General features: G+C 41.0%; 1 protein-coding gene across 4 annotated transcripts in view; it reads left to right on the top strand.

The window, feature by feature from the left end:
* The first annotated feature begins 410 nt into the window (after window positions 1-410).
* Window positions 411-21,584, top strand: part of Bclaf3 (BCLAF1 and THRAP3 family member 3) — a 64,188-nt gene continuing 43,014 nt past the window's right edge. For all 4 annotated transcript variants that reach the window (XM_059250520.1, XM_059250518.1, XM_059250521.1 and 1 more), the window contains exons 1-2: window positions 411-547; window positions 19,866-19,941. In XM_059250520.1, the coding sequence (XP_059106503.1) occupies window positions 19,901-19,941 (41 nt within the window). In that variant the 5' untranslated portion in view covers window positions 411-547; window positions 19,866-19,900. The remainder of the gene's footprint in view (window positions 548-19,865; window positions 19,942-21,584) is intronic.

Here is a 21,584-nt window from a genome sequence, read left to right as displayed (position 1 = left end):
AAGTAGGCGGAACGGAGGCCAAGAAGAAGCAGGTTTTGGTGAACTGATTCTGGAAGGGATTTGAGGGTCAAGTAAAGAGCTGGAAGCGCTTGGCCGCTACCTCTGCCTCTTGTGTGGATCTGCACACTAAGCAGGGACCAAGTTGAGGGCTGACCTCTAGGCCGCGATCCTCAACCTCAAAGAGGCGGGGACTTGCATGACCCTGTACATCCCTTTCCTCCAGTCTGAGGGAGGTGAAGGGGCACTTTAGCTTCTCAGGGAACCAAGGTGAGCACAGCACGCCTGGGCGGGGTGCTAAGCTCGGGCTTCTCCTGGAGAGCGAGTTTGGAGGGAGGCGGACACAGTGGGCGGGGCCAGGGTGGGGGTGGGGCCAGACCATTCCGGAAGGAAGTAGTTCTGGGTCTCCTGGACCCGCGGGGGCAGCTGGGTGTTTGCTGGAGCAGGAGGCCGGAGCTGAGCGAAGGGCTAGGCCTGCAGGGACCTTGGGCGGCCGTGGTGTTGAAGGCTTTGGCGACGGCGACGGCTATGGCGGCGACTTCACTGCGGGGTGAGCGGTCCCGGGAGCAGGCGGAGCGTGGAGGCCCCGGCCTGCAAGGGAGGGAGGGTGTGTCCGTCGCCCGGGAGAGGCGGTTCTCACGGTGGCGGGAGGGGCGGCAGGGAAGGAGCGGCGGGCAGGCTCGGCTTCTCCAGGGACCGCGTCCCTTTTCCCCCCACGCTGGGCCAGCGCCTTCCCTCTGCAGCTGTCGCCCGCTCGGCTCAAGCTCTCGGCGTGCGCTTGGCTCTCTGGCGTTTGGTGGCTGTCCCGTCGGTGCCTTTCCTGAGCCGCCGCGAGTCGCGGCACCTGCCCACTACCCCAGTCTTCCCCGCCACGGCATCGGGCAGGTGGCGGCTCCATTCTCGGAGTGTCTGTCCTGGGGACCAGGAAGGGTGCGGTGCCCGGGGACTGAGCCCTTGTTCCCCAGGCGGCCTCTGACCCATCGCCCGCGGGACGGGAGCTCCCGCTTTGTCCGCAAAAGAAGCTCTGGTCGCGGTAGCCGAATCTTCCTGGGAGAATGTCGAAGAGTACTGAAGACCGACCGCTATGAGGAATTTAGTCACCTGTGCCACTGTCATGACTGTCCTAGAGACACTTAGCTCCCTAAATATTTTCCTTTGGGGGGGCTTTTTGAGCTACACCTTGAGTGATCGCTTTTCTGGAACAAATTACAAACTACTGGTAGAAAATAGGGCCCGTGAGGCTCCTGGTCAGGCAACCTTTTAAGCACATTTTTTTCTTCTGTAGCCCCTGGGATTAGCTAGGCCCTCCCCCATGCCAAGCAAGCACTCCACATAGAGCTGGGTATCTATTGAGACAGTGTCTCATTCAACGCAGGCTGGAGTTTAACTCATTCTATAGGTCAGACAGGCTTTGAACTTTCTAGCCCCCTGCCTTATCCTCTTGAGTAGTTGGTATTGTAGGCCTGCACTGCCAGGCCTGACAAGTTGTAAAAAAGTTTTTCTAGGTGTGAACAGGTCCAAAGTAACTTTAAAAGGCTTTGCTGGAGTTTCATAATGAACCTTGTTTGTTCATTTATGTTGGGGCTTTTTTTTTTTTTTTTTGAGGGTCTTCTAGCCCAGGCTGGTCTTGAACTCACAGTGTACCAGACTGGCCTTGAATTTCTGATTGCCCTGCCTCTGGCTTCTAAACACTGGGATTACAGTTGTATGCCAGTCATGCCTGCTTTATTTATTCAGTTTCTCATTTAGTCCACTTAAAAAAATACTTTAGTGTTCTTCAAAGTGAACAAGGGATTTGAAGTCATGACTTCTTTGAATTATAATATATCTGATTATCTTGGTCAAATCACTTAACTTTTTCTAAGGTATTTCCTCAACAGTGAACAAGGGGTTATAATGTGTTTGCCTTACCTTTCTTTTAGGGTCATATGAGACATTTATGGAAAGTACATTTCACATACCTTGTCTTATTGCAGATTTTGCTTTCTTCTAAAAATTTTAAGAGCACAGAAGCATCTGTAAGCACATAAAAATTTTAAACTAAATTTCTTGGGGCTGGGCAAAATGGCTGTATAGCTGTATAATCATGAGGGCCTGAGTTCAGATCTCCAGTACTTGAATAAAAAGCCAGAGCTGCAGTAGTTACCTCTAACCCAAGTTCTTAGGAGGCACAGACAGGAGGGTCCTTGGGACTTGCTGACCATCCAGTTAAGCTGAAATGGTGAGCTTTGATTGGATGAAAGACTCCTGTCTAAACACATAATTGAGGAAGATGTCTCTTTCAGGTCTCCACATAGTTGCACACATATGAACACGTATAGGAGGAAGGATATGCACACACACACACACACACATCACACAAAAAAGTTTTTGAAAGTTGTTTTGGGGCTAGGCATGGATTTCACTTGGTAGAGTACTTGCTTAGAATGTTTGAAGCCGTGAGTTCAATTTTTAGCACTCAAACATTAGAGACAAAAGATTTCAGATTCAGGGGTGTGTGTGTGTTTCTTGCAGTACTGTGAATAGAGCCCAGGAGTTCCTCTATGCCAGACAATCACTCTACATAATTAGCTGTATCACTAGTCCTCAGTTTTTGATGGTTTGTGTGTGTGTGTGTGTGTGTGTGTGTGTGTGTGTGTGTGTGTGTTTGGTTGGTTTTGTTTTTTGTCAAGCAGGATGTCTTTGTGGCCCAAGCTTGCCTCAGCTACTGAGTGTTTGGATTACAGGTATATGGCACCATGTCTGGCTGAAGATCACAAGTTTGAGGGCAGCCTAGGCACTTTATTAAGACCCAGTTTCCCTAGATGTAGTGGCGCAACCTTTAATCCCAACACTGGGGAGGCAGAGGCAGGCAGATCTCTTTGAGTTCGAGACCAGCCTGGTTTATATAGTAGGTTCCAGGCCAGAGCTATATAGTGAGACCCTGTCTTGAAACAAACAAACAAACAAAACAAACAAACAAACAAAAAACCCAAAAAAGCCAAACAAACAAAAACCTAGTTTAAAAACTTCTGTAATACTCTTTGGCCCCATACCACACTCTTTCAAACTCTCATTTGAAGTTCATTTTATTCTTCATAGTGTATAACTTGTATATTGAACATAGCTCCTTTGGGAGGGGGTTTCAAGACATGATTTCTCTATGTAGACCAGGCTGGCCTCGAACTCACAGAGATCTACCTGCTTCTGCCTCCCAAGTGCTGGGACTAAAGGCCTGTACCACCACCCTCTGGCCTTTCATTTGTTTTTTGAGACCGAGTCTCTTTTAGACCATCTTGACTTACTTTTGTAATCCTTTTGCCTCAGCCTCCTTCATGCTGGGATTATGGGATTATAGGCATATGCCACCACACCCTACTCAACTTGTCTTCCTTCCTCCATTCATGCTTTTCTTGTGACAGTGTCTCATACAATTCAGACTGGTCTCAAACTCAATATGTAGCTGAGCATGACCTAGAATTTTTGATCTTCTGCCTCTATCTCTTTAAGTATTGGAATTTAAGGCATGTGTGTATTTCACCTGGTTTAAAGCAGTGGTTCTCAACCTTCCTAATGCTGTGACCCTTTAATACAGTTCCTCGTGTTGTAGTGACCCCTATCCATAACATTATTTTTGTTGTTACTTCATAACTATAATTTTGCCACTGTTATGAATTGGGATATAAATATCTATGTTTTTTGATGGTCTTAGGGAACCCCTGTAAACTGGCCACTTGAACAACCCAAAAGGGGTTGTGACCCACAGATTGAGAACCACAGGTTTATGTGGTTCTGGGGACTGAACTTAGGGTTTCATGCATGCTAGGCAAGCACTATACTAAGCTGCATCCCCAGCCTCCTTCCTTTGTTATTTTAAGTGTTTTTTTTATCTCGTAAATGAACACATTTATTCTTTAATTTTTACTGATAAATATATTTGCTACAATGAATTTGTGTGTGTGTGTGTGTGTGTGTGTGTGTGTGTGTGTGTATGTTTATGTCGGTGTTGCATGAATGTCAAGGCCAGAGGTTTGATATCAGTTGTCTACCTTGATTGTTGTCTATCTCGTTTTTTGAATTTTTATTTATTATTATTAGAGTTGGAGAGTGTGCTCGTGCATGTGCTGGGACACATGTGGAGGTCAGAGGACAGTGTTGTGGAGTCTTTTCTCTTTATCTACCTTTACATGGGTTTGGGGGATCAGACTTATTTTGCCATGTCTGTGTGCCGAGCATCTTTATATACTGAGCCAGCTCATTGTCCTCTGTCTTATTTTTGAGACTGAGTCTTTCACTGAACCTGGAGTTCATTAATTGTGTTAGATTAGCTGACCAGCCAACGCCTCTCCAGCCCAGGGATTACAGTTGTGTGGTAGTACCAGCTTTTATGTAGGTCCTCATACAAGCATGGCAAACATTTTATTGATGGAGTATTCTTCAGCCACATAATTTTTAACTGATCACTGTTTTTAGTGCATCTCATAGGATTTGATTGTTTAGTTTTTGTGTCTGTGTGCACACACACACAAATACCCCACTTGAGACAGAGTATTCCTCTATAAACAAGATTGACTTTAGGCGCTCTGTGTAGACCAGGCTGGCCTCAAATGCGTAGTTATCCTCCAGCTTCAGCCTCCAAAGTGCTAAGATTATAGGTGTGAGCCACCATGCTTGGCTTCATTGTCATTTTTTTAATTTATTTTAAATAAACAGCTCTTTATGGCTAGAGAGATGACTTGGCAATTAAGAGCACTTGTTTCTCTTGTAAAGAACTTGGATTCAGTTCCTAGCACCCACATGATTGTTCACACTATGGAAACTTCAGTTCCGGTTTATCTGATGACCTTTTCTGACCTTAGTGGACACCATATGCACACATGGTGCACGTACATACAGGCAGACCAACACTCATACACATGAAGAAAATTTTAAAAAGACTCACCATTTTTACACTTATTTAGTGTATATTTTTGCATGTTCATGCCATGGCATGTATGTGGAAGAGTGAAAGACTTGTAAGCCCCCCTCTCCTTTTTTTCTTTTTTCTTTCTTTCTTTCTTTTTTTTTTTTTTTTTTTTTTGGTTTTTTGAGACAGGGTTTCTCTGTGTAGCTTTGCGCCTTTCCTGGAACTCACTCTGTAGACCAGGCTGGCCTCGAACTCACAGAGATCCGCCTGGCTCTGCCTCCTGAGTGCTGGGATTAAAGGTGTGTGCCACCACCTCCTGGCTTCCTTTTTTTTTTTTACATGGGTTCTGGGGATCCAACTTAAGTCTTTGTGCTAAGGTAACATGCTTTCTGTGACCGTTAGAATAATCCGTGCTTGATTTCCTCACTTCTGCTTTCCCCTTTCCTCTGAGTACTTACTGATCACCCTCTTATTCCTGTGGTCTCTTGTTACAAAGGCTTTCCTGGGGAATTTTTATTCATTGCATTTGTAAATACTGAATTTGCATTTAGTGTGGAATCTTTTTGCATAATTTACCCATTTTAAGTGTACAGTTCAGTATTTTTAGTATTTTCATACAGTTGTATAAACATTACCATAAGTTTAATTCCAGAATAGTTCTTCACCCAAAAAGCTCTTGTTGGGTGTGGTGGTAGATGCCTGGAATCCCAGAACTTGGGAGATATAAGGAGGGAGTACTAGACATTCAGTGTCATCATTCTCACCTATACAGCAGGTGTGAGGCCCGCCTTCCTGACAGGAAAAACTGTTTCAAAAAAACCTAAAAAAGCAAAGAAAAGAAAAAAGGAAAACAACTAAACCATTAGCCATCATTCCATTTCTTTGGATTTGCTTATTCTAGATATTTTACATTTAATGAAATTATACAATATGAGGTCTTTTGTGAATGACTTCTTACATTTAACATACTGCTTTGAGGTTTATCTATGTTGTAGCATGTATCAATATTTACTCCATATCTTATAGTTAGGTATTCCACTGTATATGTATGACATATTTTGTCCATTCATGTCTTAATGTACATGTGAGTTGTTTCTACCTTTTGGCTGTTATGAATGCTCCTATGAACATTATTGTAAAAAGATTTTGTATGGATATGTTTCCAATTATTGTGGTTATGTATACCTGGAATGGAATAATAGTTGGACCATATGATAACACTATGTTTGACTTTATGAGTAACTGCTAGACTTTTCTAAAGTGGCTGACTATACCATTTACATTCCCACCAGCAGTAAGGATTGTATTAACACTACATCCTTTAAACACGTGTTATCATCTAATGTTGTAATTATAGATGTCTTCATTGGCATGGAGTGCTATCTATTATAATTTTGATTTACATTCCCCCAATGACTAGTGGTTTTATGTACTTGTTAGCCAATTTTATACATCTTTGGAGAAATGTCTGTCATCCCTTTGTCCATTTAAAAAGTTTGATTGTTACTTAGTTGTGTTCTTTTTATATACTGATGAAATTAAGTACATTCAGGATTATATAGGCTTTCTTAAGTAATCTGCATGCATTTCTTTATAAGATAAATGATTTGTAAAGAAAAAATATTCATTCATTGGGTTATCTTTTGACTTTTTTTCTCCCTCTTCATTTTACATTTTTTTATTTTTACTTTCTTGGTGCTATTTTTTTTTTTAGGATTTAATAACAAGACTTTAATTATTTGGTCACTTTTCCTGTGATCATATCCATGTGTAAATGTTGACAGTGCAGTACAGTTAGTTGTTCAAAACAAACAAATATAAAAATAATAGCTCTATTTACGCTTTTTTTTTGAGACAGGGTTTCTCTGTGTAGCTTTGCGCCTTTCCTGGATCTCGCTCTGTAGCCCAGGCTGGCCTTGACCTCACAGAGATCTACCTGCCTCTGCCTCCTGAGTGCTGGGATTAAAGGCATGGGCCACCACTGCCCGTCTCTATTTATGCTTTTAATCCCAGCACTTGGGAGGCAGAGGCAGGTGGATTTCTGTGAGTTTTAGGACAGCCTGGTCTGCAAAGTGAGTTACAGGACTACACAGAGAAATGTCTCAAAAAAAAAAACAAAACTCCAAAACAACAACAAAAAAGCTAGCTCTACATACTGCACAGATGAGTTAATTAATTTTGCTTTTCCAGCCATCCACGAAACAGCTTTTAGATTAGAATTGGAAAATACCTTCAACATGCAGTAATGAAAATAGCCAATAGTTTGCAGAAAATATACTTAAAGTTTCATACTCCAACATTATATAAGCTTATTAATAATAAGATCTTAGAACTCAGGACAGAAGTCTGGCTTGGAGTCTTCCTTTAGTAGGGAAGCAGGCTCAGAGCTAAGGCCTCTTACTGCTGCCCAAACTGGTCTGTGCTGTTTCAGGCTGCTTGCTCAAGGCTAGACTCCTAGGAGGTGCACAGAGGTGAGGACAAACCCTTGATAGTGTGCAGGAACCTTTTGAATGCCCAGGGGAAGATTCCCTAGCTCAGCCTGGGCCTTGATGGCTTGCTCCTCTATTCTGGCCATGCTGTTGCCAGGGTTATCTTCGTGAATGCCTCAAGCCGTGGACATACATCATCTCAACAATTTCTCATAAATGTACCGCACTCCCTCACTGACCACATGGGACAAGTCTCCATGAATTGTGTCCAGCATGCTGGTGAACTCATCCAACCAGGCAAGCGCAGGTCCTTCATAATGACATTCAGGGCCTCCACCTTGGGACTTGGGCCTCAATCTGGCAGGCAAGCAGGCCCATGGTATTGCAGTACCAGCACATTGCACCCCTGTGTGTCCTTGGGCGGAGTCTCCCACAGTCCAATGCACCTGACATGCTGCTGTGGCTCTGTGACATATGGCCACGTCCCCAGTCCCCAGTCCCCAGCTCCACATGGTACCCAGCAGCCTGGCTACTAGCCTGGTAGTGGGCCCCCTGCCCTCTGGTTGATCCTCTATGGCCTGCTTCAGCAGCTTGGCTTTCCTTGGTAGATTTCTTCACAGCATAAATTTTCAAGTTTGATGAATCCTAATTAATTTTCTTCTTTTGTTGCTTGTATTTTTAGTGCCATATCTTAGAAATTATTGCCCTATTCAAGGTCACAAAGATTATGCTTGTTTACTTTTAAGTTTTGTGTATTTAGTTCTTAAATCCATTTTGTTTGTGTGTGCATATGTCTGTGTACATGACATTTGGGTTGTATATTGTATATTGGCTGATACAAATTCCTTAGTTCACATTTTTCTTTCATTGAGGCTTTTAAAAACTAGCTTTTAAGCCGGGCGGTGGTGGCGCACGCCTTTAATCCTAGCACTCGGGAGGCAGAGCCAGGCGGATCTCTGTGAGTTCGAGGCCAGCCTGGGCTACCAAGTGAGTTCCAGGAAAGGCGCAAAGCTACACAGAGAAACCTTGTCTCGAAAAACCAACCAACCAACCAACCAACCAACCAACCAAACAAACAAAAAACAAAAAAAAACTAGCTTTATTTTCTTTGTATTTAAGCTTTGAAAATGCTGATGGTGGTCCTTTTCCCTTCTACTGTGCTAGGGGGAAACCAAAAGCCACAGATTTATAAGTTATTAGTTCTTCTGTGCTTGAAAATCTTCATGTCTTTATCTTTAAATCAAATAGTATTTAGTAGACTATATTTCAGAGATGAATGTTGTATATCTACCTTAGATATCGTGATGAACCCTATTTCAGCTATTTCTCTATTACTAGAAGGAGGTTTTCTTTTTCCCCTGTAAGATTGGAGGTTAAACTCAGGGTATTGAACATGCTAGGTGAGTGGTCCACTGCTGAACTATGTCATCTGCCTTAGTTTTCTCAAATTGTGATTTTAAATATTAGTCTAGTTCTGTGTCGGAGTTGTCTTTTTTTCTGTTTTTATTTGAATTATGAGATGGCCTTGCTATGTAGTCCTGATTGGTCTCAAACTTGGAGCAGTCCTCCTACCTCTGCCTCCTGAGTGCTGGAATTACACACATGCCTGGCTCTGTTCTTTTTCAGGAACTATAATCACACAATAGTTACTTTTCTTGGATTTCTGTAGCTTTCTGCCTAACTTGGTCTCCCTCTTCCTCTCCTCCCAGTGCCATTCTTATTTTTTCCATTGTTTTACTTCAGTGTCTTCTTTTGATGTACTTGATGACTACATTTTCACTTGTGTTTATTCTCCCTTGAGTAGCTTGTAAGTTCTACTTTTGAAAAACTAAACTTTTAGTCCCTCCCTCCATATACCCGAGTTCAGTTAGCTTTTTCATTTCTTATATTTCTGTTTTGTTTTTATCTGATGTTGGTTTGTTTCTTTTAGTTTAGTTCAAGATGGGGATTCTCACATAGGTATATGTCATTCTGATTTTCTAATTTAAGGTGATTTTTAAAATAGTCTCATGTTTTTAATACACAACATTTAATTCTCTTTTGAGTATAGATTTGTAGTTTTCTTCATGTTTTTTGGAGAGGAATTTTCCTCAGGTGAGAAATTTTCTTTTACTGTTTGTCAACAAATAGATGCTGTCCAGTCTTAATTTTTAAAATAAAACTCATGACTACAAAGTAATATTTCAATTTTATTTCCTGAGTTCTTAATAGGATTGAGTATCTTTTCGTTTGTTTGTTGGACATTGCAATTCCTATTCACTGAAAAATAATACCATTTAGTGTGGTAGAGCAGGATTTATGAGGAACTGATAGGGGGGTGGGGTTGGAATTTGCTATACTTTACAATACCCCGTAGGTTACTGCTTATACAAAGTTAGACTCTAGAGAATAGTCGAAGGCTAGAGATGGAAATTTTGAGATTGGTAGTTTATAGGGAGTATATAAAACCATGAACCTGAATGCTGGGGAGAGTATAGACGATGAGAAGTTCAAGGATTGAAGTCACTGTAAGCAAAATGAGCTCATTGTAAAGGATCAGTTTGTTAAGAGGGGGAAATGAAGTCAAAGTGAAGGAGGAATAGAAGGAGAATTTACTGTACATTTGCCAGTTAGTTTCATTAGTGATTTTGGCTAGAATAGTTGGGTGCAGTGGCTGGAGGTGGGGGTGGAAAACTAGCTTGATAATGGGATTAGCAAGATTGGGAGGAGAAAAACCAGAGATAATGACTATGGCATATGACAGCTTTTTTCCTGCTTTAAATATATATGTATATTATAATTATATCATTTCTCCTTTCCCTTTCCTCCCCCTAATTCCTCCTATGCACCCTCCTTGCTCTCTCAAATTCATGGCCTCTTTTTCTTTAATTGTGGTTACATATATACGTGTATATTCCTAAATACATGAATATAATTTACTTAGCTTTTTGAAGAGTTTGGTTGTCATGGAGAGATAGGCTAGCCCAGGGCCATATGGTTCCAGAGGGATGGGAACATTATACAGGGTTATGGGAAGGAACTGATGGAGAAGGAGAGGGATTTTAAAGGAGAAAGGGAGTTGCTGCAGTCTGGTCCTTCAGCTGAATAAGGATGTGTTCTGCTAAGGTGGCCTCTTTGAGCATTAGTGTTCTCTTCAGCATCCTCCTGGGAGTGAATGACCCTGCCACCTGGGTGTCTGTGTTCAGGGGTAGACAGATGACTCACTGCTTTGAGTCCTTTACACTTTACTCTGAAGCGGCACTATAATTAGGATTATCATCTGTTTCTGACGTCTCAATCACAACCATATTGGTTTTTGTCTGTTATTTTGAGTTCTTTTAAAGCTTTTGTCCATTTAATTAACATTGCTGTTAAAGGAAGGAAATTTAAATAGGATGAATAAACATTTTCTGTAAAAGGCCACGTAGTAAATCTTTTATACTTTATATGCTACATCTCTCTTGCTGCTGCTTCTTTCAACAATAATTCCTCCTTTTTGTGGTCCTTTTAACACCAGTGTCAGGATCTAGCAATCTCTGTTAACCTTCCTTCCAAGTAATTTGCATTGCACACCAAAATTGGAGAATCTCCACTCCAAGGTATATATTTGTGTGGGATTGCTCAGTGTTTGGGTATGGGTATGTTCAATATTTTGGGGGTATTTCCAAGCTACTTATACTCACTCGTGTATATTCTTGCAGTACATGAGTGTTCCTCTTGGGCCATACATTTGCCCATATGTATGTATGTATGTATGTATGTATGTATATATGTATGTGAGGGTTCCTTCTGTGCCATACATTTGCCTACTCTCCAAAATAAGGACTTCACATTTTTTTTATTTAATGGGTGTGAAATGGCTGGTTTTTTATTTGCATTTTCCAATTACTAATTCATCTCATACATTCATAGGTTATTTGAATTTTGGTTTCAGGATACACTGTTTAGAGACTTTGCCTATTTAAATTACTACTACTATGTAAATAAATAAAATGTGTGGAAATAATCACTGAGCAAATCCAGAATCCCTAAGGAGAAAGAAATTCAGAATTTAAAAAAGGAAAGAAATTCAAGGAAGAGCCCTGGGACAGTGGGAGTGGGGTAGGGGTATATGATGGTCAAACAATTTAGGAAAGCACAGGCAAACTGAGGCAAGGGCATTGATATAGGGGACCAGTATGACCTGTTTAGGAAAAACAAGGAGTTTGATTTGGACTCTTAGGGTTAAATAGAGGAAAACAGACACTTAAAGTTAAAAAAAAAGTGTGTTATATATCATCATCATCATCATCATTTTGGTTTTTTCACAGAGTTTCTCTCTCTGTAGCTCTGGCTGTCCTGGAACTCACTCTGTAGACCATGCTGGCCTCGAACTCACAGCCTCCCGAGTGCCTAGATTAAAGGCATGCGCCACCACGCCTGGCTCACAAGACTTATTTTATGTGTATGTGTGTCTACATAGATGGTTGTGTACCATTTTGTGTTGGATTCCAGAAGGGGGCGTCTGTTCCCCTGGAACTGGAATTATAGTAGGGGATCCAACCAGGTTCTTCTGCAAACGCAGCCAGTGTTCTTATCTGCTTCATCTTGCCCTCCCTGCCTTAAAATTACTTTCTTGCTGGGCTACAGCAGAAGCAGACAGGCGGATTCTGGGACCTAGGAGCCAGCCTCGTCCAATCCCCAGGTTCCAAAAAGAAACAAGGTAGCAAAAAGAAGCAGGAAAGAAATCGCGCAAGCGCAACTGAAGGTTGGAGGAGAAAGTGGCTCTGTCAGGCAGGAGAGACAAACGGCTGACATTTCTGGTGTTCAGGAGCCCTTATTTTTTTGTCCTCTTTGTGGAGCTGAAAAGTCAAATCTCCAGAAAGAAGGGTAAGGCTTAATTTTGATTTCTTTTCTTTTCCCCTGCTTTCTTCCCTCTTACACATTTCCCTTCTGTAATTTTTTCCCTCCCAATTCAGGGTATTTTTCCCCGAGTGGCCACTGGGACGTGGTCTCGGCACCTGGGTGGTGGTGCAGTGATGGTAGTGGTAATAGCGGCTGGCTGCGGTAATGGCTACAGCCGACATTTTGTAGAGAGGTTTGTGCCTGCGCAGTGCTTTTCACGTCGTTTGTAGGTGAGTCCAAATGAATACTTAACAGAAGCGGTGCCACCCGTTATACCCTTCTTTTCCTCTCCTGCACCAGAGGTGGTTTTGGAAATTTAAGGTTTCTCACTGCAGGAAAATCACCCCCCTCTATCCCCCACAGTGCGAAGGCCAGCCGCTGGGATCCCAGAATTAAAATTTGCTCGTATTTAAGCTAGTTTAGTACTATGTCCAAGATAGTGCTTGGTTGGGCAGAGGAAAGGATAGCCAGTTCTATTTTCTTTCTTTCTTTCTTTTTTCTTTTTCTTTTTTTTTTCTTTTGTTTTTTGAGGGGAATGGGTTTCGAGACAAGGTTTCTCTAGCTCTGGCTTGTCCTGGAACTCACTCTGTAGCCCAGGCTGGCCTCCAACTCACAGAGATCTGCTTGCCTCTGCCTCCCGAGTGCTGGGATTATGGTGTACGCCACAATCTCCTGGTTCAGTTCTATATTTTTAATTTAATTTTGATTATTTGAGGCTAGTTTTGTAGCTGTGGCTAGGCTTGACTGCAGTATTTAGAAGCTAGCCTCCAACTCACAGAGATCAGCCTGCCTCTGCCTTCAGAGTGCTGATATTAAAGGTATGTGCCACCACGGCAGGCTTGTGGGTTTTTGTTTTTTGTTTTTTGTTTTGTTTCGGTTTTTATTCTTTTTTGGTTTTTTAAGACAGGGTTTCTCTGTGTAACAACCATGGCTGTCCTAGAACTAGCTCTGTAGACCATGCTGGCCTTGAAATCACAGAGTGCTGGGATTAAAGGGGTGTGCCACCACTGCCTGGCCAGGCTCATTTTTTATTTGTACTTTTTCATTTGATTTTGAGATCAGCTAGCCCTGACTGTCCTGGAATGCCTTTGTAAACCAGGCTTGCCTTGAACTCCAGGAGAAACGCCTGCCTGCTCCAGCACTTGAAGTGTTTTGATTAGACTTCTGCTGCTGTGCCTGGCCACAATTCTGTGTTAGAATTACTGATGTTCAACAAGATCAGATGAATCCAAGGGCTGGGGAGATTCTTTACATAACACAAAGCCAACCTTCATTTTTTCCCCTTCCCCCTTCTACAAATACAGAGCACCCTACTATTAAATAATCACTAAGACACTAGGAAAACACAGCAGATTAGTATAGACAAGGATCCATTCTACCTTCTAAAGCACTGTCTATGACAGTGGTTCTCAACATTTGGGTCGTGACCCATTTGTTGGGGTTGTGCATCAGATATCCTGCGTATCAGATATTTACATTACACTTAATAACTAGCAAAATTAAAGTTATGTAGTAGCAATGAAATAATGTTATGGTTGGGGTCACCACAACACGAACTGTTTTGTTGTTGTTGTTGTTGTGTTTTTTTTGTTTTTTTTTTTTGGTTTTTTTTTTTTTGGTTTTTCAAGACAGGGTTTCTCTGTGTAGCTTTGTGCCGTTCCTGGAACTTGCTTTGGAGACCAGGCTGGCCTCGAACTCACAGAGATCCACCTGCCTCTGCCTCCCGAGTGCTGGGATTAAAGACGTGTGCCACCACTGCCTAACTGTTTTAAAGGGTCACAGCATTAGGAAGGCTGAGAACCACTGCTCTATGAAATAGCAGAGAAGACAGAAAATAAATGTCAGAAAAGAATGAAATAATTTACTTAATGACAAGATATAGAATAAAATGAAAAGAGGTAAAATGATGCCTGAGGTTAACCTCTGGCCTTCACATATGTCCACATGTGCACATAGATAGTATTCTTTAAACCAGATCTTGAAAAGATTACCAAGACCAGATTAATATAATAAAACATTGCTGGTTTTTATAGCTGAGTCCTATTTTTGTACTGCTGCCTTAAGAATTTTAACTTAAAAATTTTAAGTTTGTTTTGTTTTTCCAGACAGGTTTCTCCATGTAGCCTTGGCTGTCCTGGAACTTGCTCTGTAGAGAAGGCTGGCCTCAAACTCAGAGATCCGAGTGCCTCTGCTTCCTGAGTGTGTGGTTTAGAGGGGTGTGCCACCACCTCCAAGCTATTATTTATATTTGTGTGTATGGGTATTTTGCCTGTGTCTCTGTGTACCACTTGTGTGCAGTGCTAGATGAAGGCAGAAGAGGATGTCTGATCCCCTAGAGTTGCGAACATCCATGTGGGTGTTGGGAATTGAACCCAGCTCCTTTGGAAGAGCAGACAGTGCTCTTAACCAAGCTATCTCTCCAGCTCCCTGACTTTGAGAACTTTAACAACCTTGAATTATACACATACCATCCTTAAATTTTATCCTGAAGAAAACTTTTCCTTTTTCTCAGTTACGTTTATTTAATTGGATAGTACTTTAATCATGTCAGAAATCTTTGTCGGCTGTTATATCCCTTTGCAAAATTCTAGATCTCTGAGCTTAAACATGGAGCTTTATTCCATCAATAATATGATTTTCCTGCTGTACATTCTGAAGTTCTCATGAAGAAAATTGAACCCAACCTATACCTCTGTGAAAGTCCATTTCTGTCAAAAAGTATAGTGTACTTTAATGTATAGCCAAACTGAGCAAAGTGTTCTATCAGCTCATTTGATGCCATGGTTCAAGGACTTTTTCTGATCAAAGCAAGAGGCCAACCACCCTCACATGCAGTGCTGTAGTTCTTCTCACCACCAAGTCATAGGTCTGGAGACTGAAAGACTCGGATCTAGGGTCACCACCCTAGAAAGCCTTTTCCAACTAACTTGGACCTTTTGTGATATTCTGAAGCCTTTTGATTTTGTTTTTCCTTTTCTGTTTTGGGAAAAAACAAAACTAGTCCTTTTTTTCAACCTAGGACAAAATGTTGTTTACCATATAAAATCTTTTCCTTTTTTTCCAAGACAGGGTCTCACTGTGTAGCTCTGGTTGTCCTGGAACTCACTATGTAGAGCAGACTGGCCTTGAACTCTGCCTCTGCCTCTGAGAGCAGAGAATAAAGGTATGCACCACTATGCCCTGCTACAAAATCTTTTACCCAAAAATACTCTTTATTTTGTGTATCTATGTGTGCATGTGTAGGCCAGAGGACAGCCTGAGTGTCTCTCCTCAGGCACCATCCATTCATTGTGTATATGTGTGTATTGTGTACATGTGTTGGGGGGCTTTTGAGTGGAGGCCAGAGGTTGATGTTGGGATGGTTTTCTCAGTCGCTTTACCTTATTTTTTTTGTGATAGAATCTCTCATTGAACTTGGAGGTTGTCATTTCAGCTACACTGGTTAGCAAGCCCCTGAGATCTTTCTGTCTCTGGTCCCCAGTGCTGAGATTACAGACTTACACAGCCATGCCTGGATTTTACACAGGTACTGGGGATTTGAACCACAAGTATTCCTGGCTGCTCAGCAAGCAATTTTTAGCTATTCCTCCCCAGCCTCATTTGTTTTTTAGGTAGTTTCTCATTGGCCTGGACTGTGCCAAGTAGTTTAGCAACCTCGCTATCTCTACTTCCTTGGCACTAGATTTCAAGTGCATACCCTGGAGCTAGCTTCCCAACCCCTTTCTATGTGTTTTTATTTGCTTTCCTGAAAACCCATTACTCATACCTTTGTTCGGATCTCTGTTTCTGTCTCTTTGCTGTAACTGGGATGAGGGCCCTGGAGTGCTTTTGTTATCTTCTGTACTTTTTGTGATCTCTGATGAGAGAACCAAGACTAGAGTATAGTCCCCCAAATTAGGCATCCTGTTAATTCTGTACCCCTTTATAATTTCTAGATAAGGGTTCTAAGGAATATAGTTGAATGTGAAGGTGCCCACCTTAGGGCAGTTTGAAAGCCATGCTTTGAGAAAGCCTTTTATGCCCTACACTGTAGAGTTTGAACTAAGCTGCAAAGGTTTCCCTCTTGATGTAGTTGGTGATCACAAAAAGATATTAGGTGTCTGACTAAACATGAAGAAGAGGAGGAAAATCCAACTGGATGCCTAGGCCCAGTCCAGGAATGGCTTAAAGATAATCCCCTAGCAATTCCACCTGCCCATATAAAAATCACAAAATTTTACGAGAAGCATCAGCAAGTGGCTGAGAGCCTGACAATTCTTATGTCTTCATCACCAATCAAAGAAGTGAAATAATGCTGGGCAGTGGTGGAGACCGAACAAGGGGTTAAGATTATAGATAATGGCAGAGATGGGAGGCAAGAAGAGGGCAAACTATAAGTGAAAGGTTGTAAGGCAGTATCTGGGGGAGAAACTATGTGTTGTGGATCTGAAGATCTACTAAATAAGCCTATAGTAAAGTGCTTATTAAGACTTGAGTTCAGATCCTTAGTCTCTATGTAAAAGTCAGGCATAGTGGTACATGTTGGGAAACCCAGAAATGGGAAGGGAAGGGAACCAAGACTGGGATTCTAGCAGCTTGATGGCTAGTTAGTCTAGCTAAAAAGGTATGCACCAGGGCAATAAGAAACCTTACTGCAGAAAGAGAGAGAAAAACACCTGAAGTGAGGAAGTCAGCCCCTGGCACACACACTCCTAAAAAAAAAATCATTGTGAGTGTACCTTCTCATCCATACACACAAAAATGAAGTTGATTTTTAAATCTTGCTAACAAACAAGATTAAATACCCTCAGTGTTAATCCACAATCAATTCACCTCACCAGGGTCGTCTTCCTTTATTGAGGCTGGCGGAGGTGGGTGGGTAGGGGGTAAAATGCCTCAGGACATGGTGTAGGGTGAGGGGATTTGGGTTAGTGTCTTAAAGTGATGTCCTTCTAGGAAAGCTCTTTCAATCAAGAATGGATTTGTACCCAAGTCATACATTAAATACTGTGTAGGTGGACTTCTTTCCCACCTGCTAGTTCCCAAATGACTGACAAGGAGACTTAATATAAATTATAAATGCTCAGCCGATAGCTCAGGCTTATTACTATCTCTTGCAATTTAAATTAACCCATTTCTATTAATCTATGTATTGCCACATGGTTTGTGGCTTTACTTGTCCTCTAGCATGTCTTGTTCCTCTAGCATCTCCTTGTGATCTCTCTGTGTCTGCCTGGTAACTCCTCTGCCTCTGCCCTTCTTTTTCCCAGTGTCCTTAGTCTGGGTTTCCCGCCTAACCTAATCCTGTCTAGCTATTGGCCTGTCAGCTTCTTTATTAAACCAATCACAGCATAATTTACAGTGTACAGAAGGATTATTCCACAGCAATACTGGTTGGGTCCCTGACCAGAAAACAAAAGAGTTAAAAGTCCTACAAACCAGAAAAGGTGAGCAGATTAGTGGTAGCAGTAGAGAGTGGAAACCTTAGTACCTCCACTACTCAGATGAAGTTGCCTTGAAACTATTGCAGAAAAGGAATTGCAGGACAAGTCAGAATAGATAATACATGCTTTAGATTTAAAGCATAAAATGTTAACATGACGGGATTTTCACAGGTGCTAAATGTTACCAGGCCAGAGTAGTTTTTTTCCCTGTTTTTTTTTTTCTGAGTATGCTGTTTTATTTTTTAGCGTTGGTATGAAGCAAAACTAGAGGTTTGTACATATCTCAAAAGGAAGTGGCCTAAAATTACAGACAAAAATGAGTTTAAAAATTGACAAACACACTGAATGTGTTTAATCCCACTATTTAGGGGGCAGAGGCAAGTTAATCTCTGTAAGTTTGAGGACAGCATGTTCTACATAGTAAGTTCTAGGACAGCTAGGGCTGTGTTGTGAGACCACATCTCTAGAAATAAGAGTGGAAGGAAATCAAAATGGGAAAAATCTATCTGAGTATGAGCCTGGGAGCAAGCCAGAGCCGCATGATGGTCTCTGCTTCTGTTCCTGCTTCCAGATTCCTGCTTCAGCTCCAGCTCTGGTTTCCCTCTTTGTAACAGCCTAATAGCCTTGGCTGTCCTGGAACTAACTGTAGACCAGGCTGGTCCTCAACTCACAGAGATCTGCCTGCCTCTGCTTCCCCCAAGTGCTGGCATTAAAAGCATGCACCACCACACCTAGTTTTAGCAAACTGGAACATTATTTTTTTGTGTGTGACAGAGTCTCATGCATACCGCAGACTGGCCTTAAATTTGGTATGTAGTGTAGGGTACTCTTGAACTGATCTGCTAACCTCTGCCTCTACCTCCTGTCATTTTTTTAAATTATAAAAACTTTTTTTTAATTACACTCATTAATTACACTCACGATATTAATTACATTTGTGGTATTCATTGATTACATTTGCAATATTCATTCAATAATTATATTGATATTCCTTAATTGCATTAATTGTATTGATTTATTACATTCATGATATTATGTCCTTATACTACTGTCCATTTGTGGGACTTTTCCATCACACAAAACAGAGATTCTGTACTTAAGAAATCATTGCTCTATATTCCTTTCTTCACCATCTTGAGATAACATCTAATCTTTCTATCTTTATGAATGTATATATTCTATATATTTCATGTAATACAATTCTATAGTATTTGTCCTTTTTTTAATGTAAAAACATTTTATGTACAACTGCAGGAGAAATAATACACAGATAGCTTGAACATAAAAACGGGTTATAATTCAGAAGTCCAGGGTTATTTTAAACAGTAAAATATTTTCTCTGTAGAAAATAGTAAAAATGATAACATTTCCCAATAAGCCCTTTTAAGCCAAATTATAGCTGAATTATAAATATTGATTAGATTCTGGGATACAGAAGAAACCTATCTTCATCTGTTCAGAGAGCTATGTTTTACTTAAGTCGTAAAGTAAGTCTTCCCCTTCATTGTTTGTAAATTATAAAAATGTTTTAACAATACATTTAACCCAACATACCAAAAATAATCATTTTAACATATGCTCAGTATTAAAATATATTAATGAAGTGTTTTACATTCTTTTGTTTTGCCAAGTCTTTGAAAGTTGATATGTACCTTTTACTTTTTTTTGAAGCAGGGTCTTGCTATGTAACCCAAGCTGTCCTCAGATTTGGTATGTAGCCCAGGCTGCTTCAAATTCATGATCCTCTTGTCTTAGCTTCCTACGTCTGGGATTATGTTACCATGCCCAGCTATGTTTTTATATTTTAAGGGGTTGTTTGGTTTTGGTTTTAGTTTTTTTGAGACAGAATTTCTCTGTGTAGCCCTGGCTGTCTGTAACTCACTCTGTAGACCAGGCAGGCTGGCCTGAAATTTACAGAGATCCACGTGCCTCTGCCTGCTGAGTACTGGTATTAAAGGCATGCACCACCACTGCCTGGCTTAAGGGGTTGTTTTAATAAGACAGAATTAATAGACTTGATTCAGACCTTATGCTGTGCAAAGTCTACAATAGTTTCAATGTAGTCCTTTATAGAAAACATTTGCTGATCCTTGATTGAATTCATTTTATCTTGACAGTATTTTACTAAGGTGGGTGCTCTTATCCCTGTTTTGCAGATCGGGAAATAGATGCATGGAAGAGTTAAGCAGCTTTCTCTTTGCATTCACGAGAGCATACTGCAGACTTTTTTTTTCCAACAAATTTTCTAATGCTTTTATTTCTTTGCAGTGTAAAAAGTTGATCCGGTGGCTCATAGGCTAAAGATGGCACGGTCAAGATCCAGATCCCCCAGGTGGAAAAAAAGGTGAGGAGTTGCATGTTTTACACAGTTAACTTGGATTTGGAAATCACCATTTCTGCTCAAGCTTCTATTTTAGTAAGCTCACTGGACCTGGCTGTTCACAGTAGCCAGTTGATCAGTATTTCTTGATTCAGGGAGCTGATGAATTTATTTAATTGGGGCTGGCAGCTAGAATTAATCTATAATAAAAAGGAATGTAGTGACCACAACCAGAATGAGAAATGACTTTGAGAAGGTTACATTTTTTAAGCTAACAAGGTTTTTCAACTCTTCAGTGTAGGTTTCATTTAATTTTTCATATGTTTCAAGAAATTTAGTCAGAAAATAAGGTATTTCCTATCTTCTTGGCAGAATAGTGGTTTTGAATAGCTCAATTATAGTTCACCTCATTTTTTTTCTGATAGGTAGTATCAGTACTATAGTACACATGATTAGATTGGAATAGTTCAACCAGTTTACTTATTGTACATCACCTACAGCCAAGTTCTGGGACTACAAATGCAAAAGTATGCCAACTTCTGTGGCCTTAGCAAGCACACAGATTGGCTGGGGAGAGTAACACAATAGGCAATTCTGATAGAGTGGGGAAAGTGCTGAGCTTCTGACTTGGGCAAAACATTCTGCATTTGTAGGGACAGAATAATTCTGCTTTGCAGCCGGTAAGTTTTCGGACTGACGAAAAGGACCATTATTACGCACATTAAAGATGAACCATGATTTTTATGTTAATATAGCTTGGCCATTGTGCTTGCTCCAATAATACGGTGAATCATCAGTCATATTTATATAATCGATTTTCATTTTATAAATGTCACAAAATCATGTTGTATTTGGGAGAAATTTCAAAAAGAAAAGAGAATGTAAAGACAGAAATGACTATAACATGGAAGATAGCACAGAGGTCATTTTATTTTATTCTTCTTTTAGTGAGGCTCTAGGAATGAATGGGCACAGGGACTCTGCCAAGCTTAGTGCCTGAATCTCTAATTCCTTCTCCAGGTTTTTTTTTAAGAACTATAAAGGTTTTGACATTTTGATCATATTGCAAGCCAACATACTAGTTTGCTACAAGGCCACTCCCATGTCAGAGACAGTCTCTCTACCTTCTAAGATCCCCTGAAGGCTTCAGAGTGGCTGGCTAGGTAGATGATGCAGAACAGTCACAGGTTCTGGGGTTATGACACAACTGAGGAACTTGAGTCACTTGTAGTAAATATTATCTTATTATCATGGGCAGCAAACAAATAAGCCCTCTATCCCTAAGGGAGACCTGTCTCTATTTGCAAGGCTGTTTCTTGGGGAACCAAAGTTGTCAGTGCCTCTACTCATAAGGCATGCAAAACTCTAGAGACTGGACAATTGTCTCCTAATAGACTCTGCGGGTCTCTTTTGCCCCTTTAGGAGAATTAGAAATGCTAACCATTATAACAACTTTTTCTATAAGTGAGTACTATACAGTAAGATATAAAATATGATCTCAGAATAGATTTAAATGTGAATTAAGGGCTCAAGTTAAATCTTGAGTGTGTCATCCAATCTAGAAAACATCTGCCTCTGACTGCCAGGTTCTCTCCTAAGCAATGAAAAGAGATAAAATTGCCCAGGAATTCCTCAGAGGCTCTAAAGGAGGCTTCTCCTCCTGTGAT

The sequence above is a fragment of the Peromyscus eremicus genome, chromosome X (assembly GCF_949786415.1).
Source record: "Peromyscus eremicus chromosome X, PerEre_H2_v1, whole genome shotgun sequence".
NCBI lineage: Eukaryota > Metazoa > Chordata > Mammalia > Rodentia > Cricetidae > Peromyscus > Peromyscus eremicus.
The sequence above is the reverse complement of the archived record's forward strand: the minus strand, read 5'-3'. Positions and strand labels throughout refer to the sequence as shown.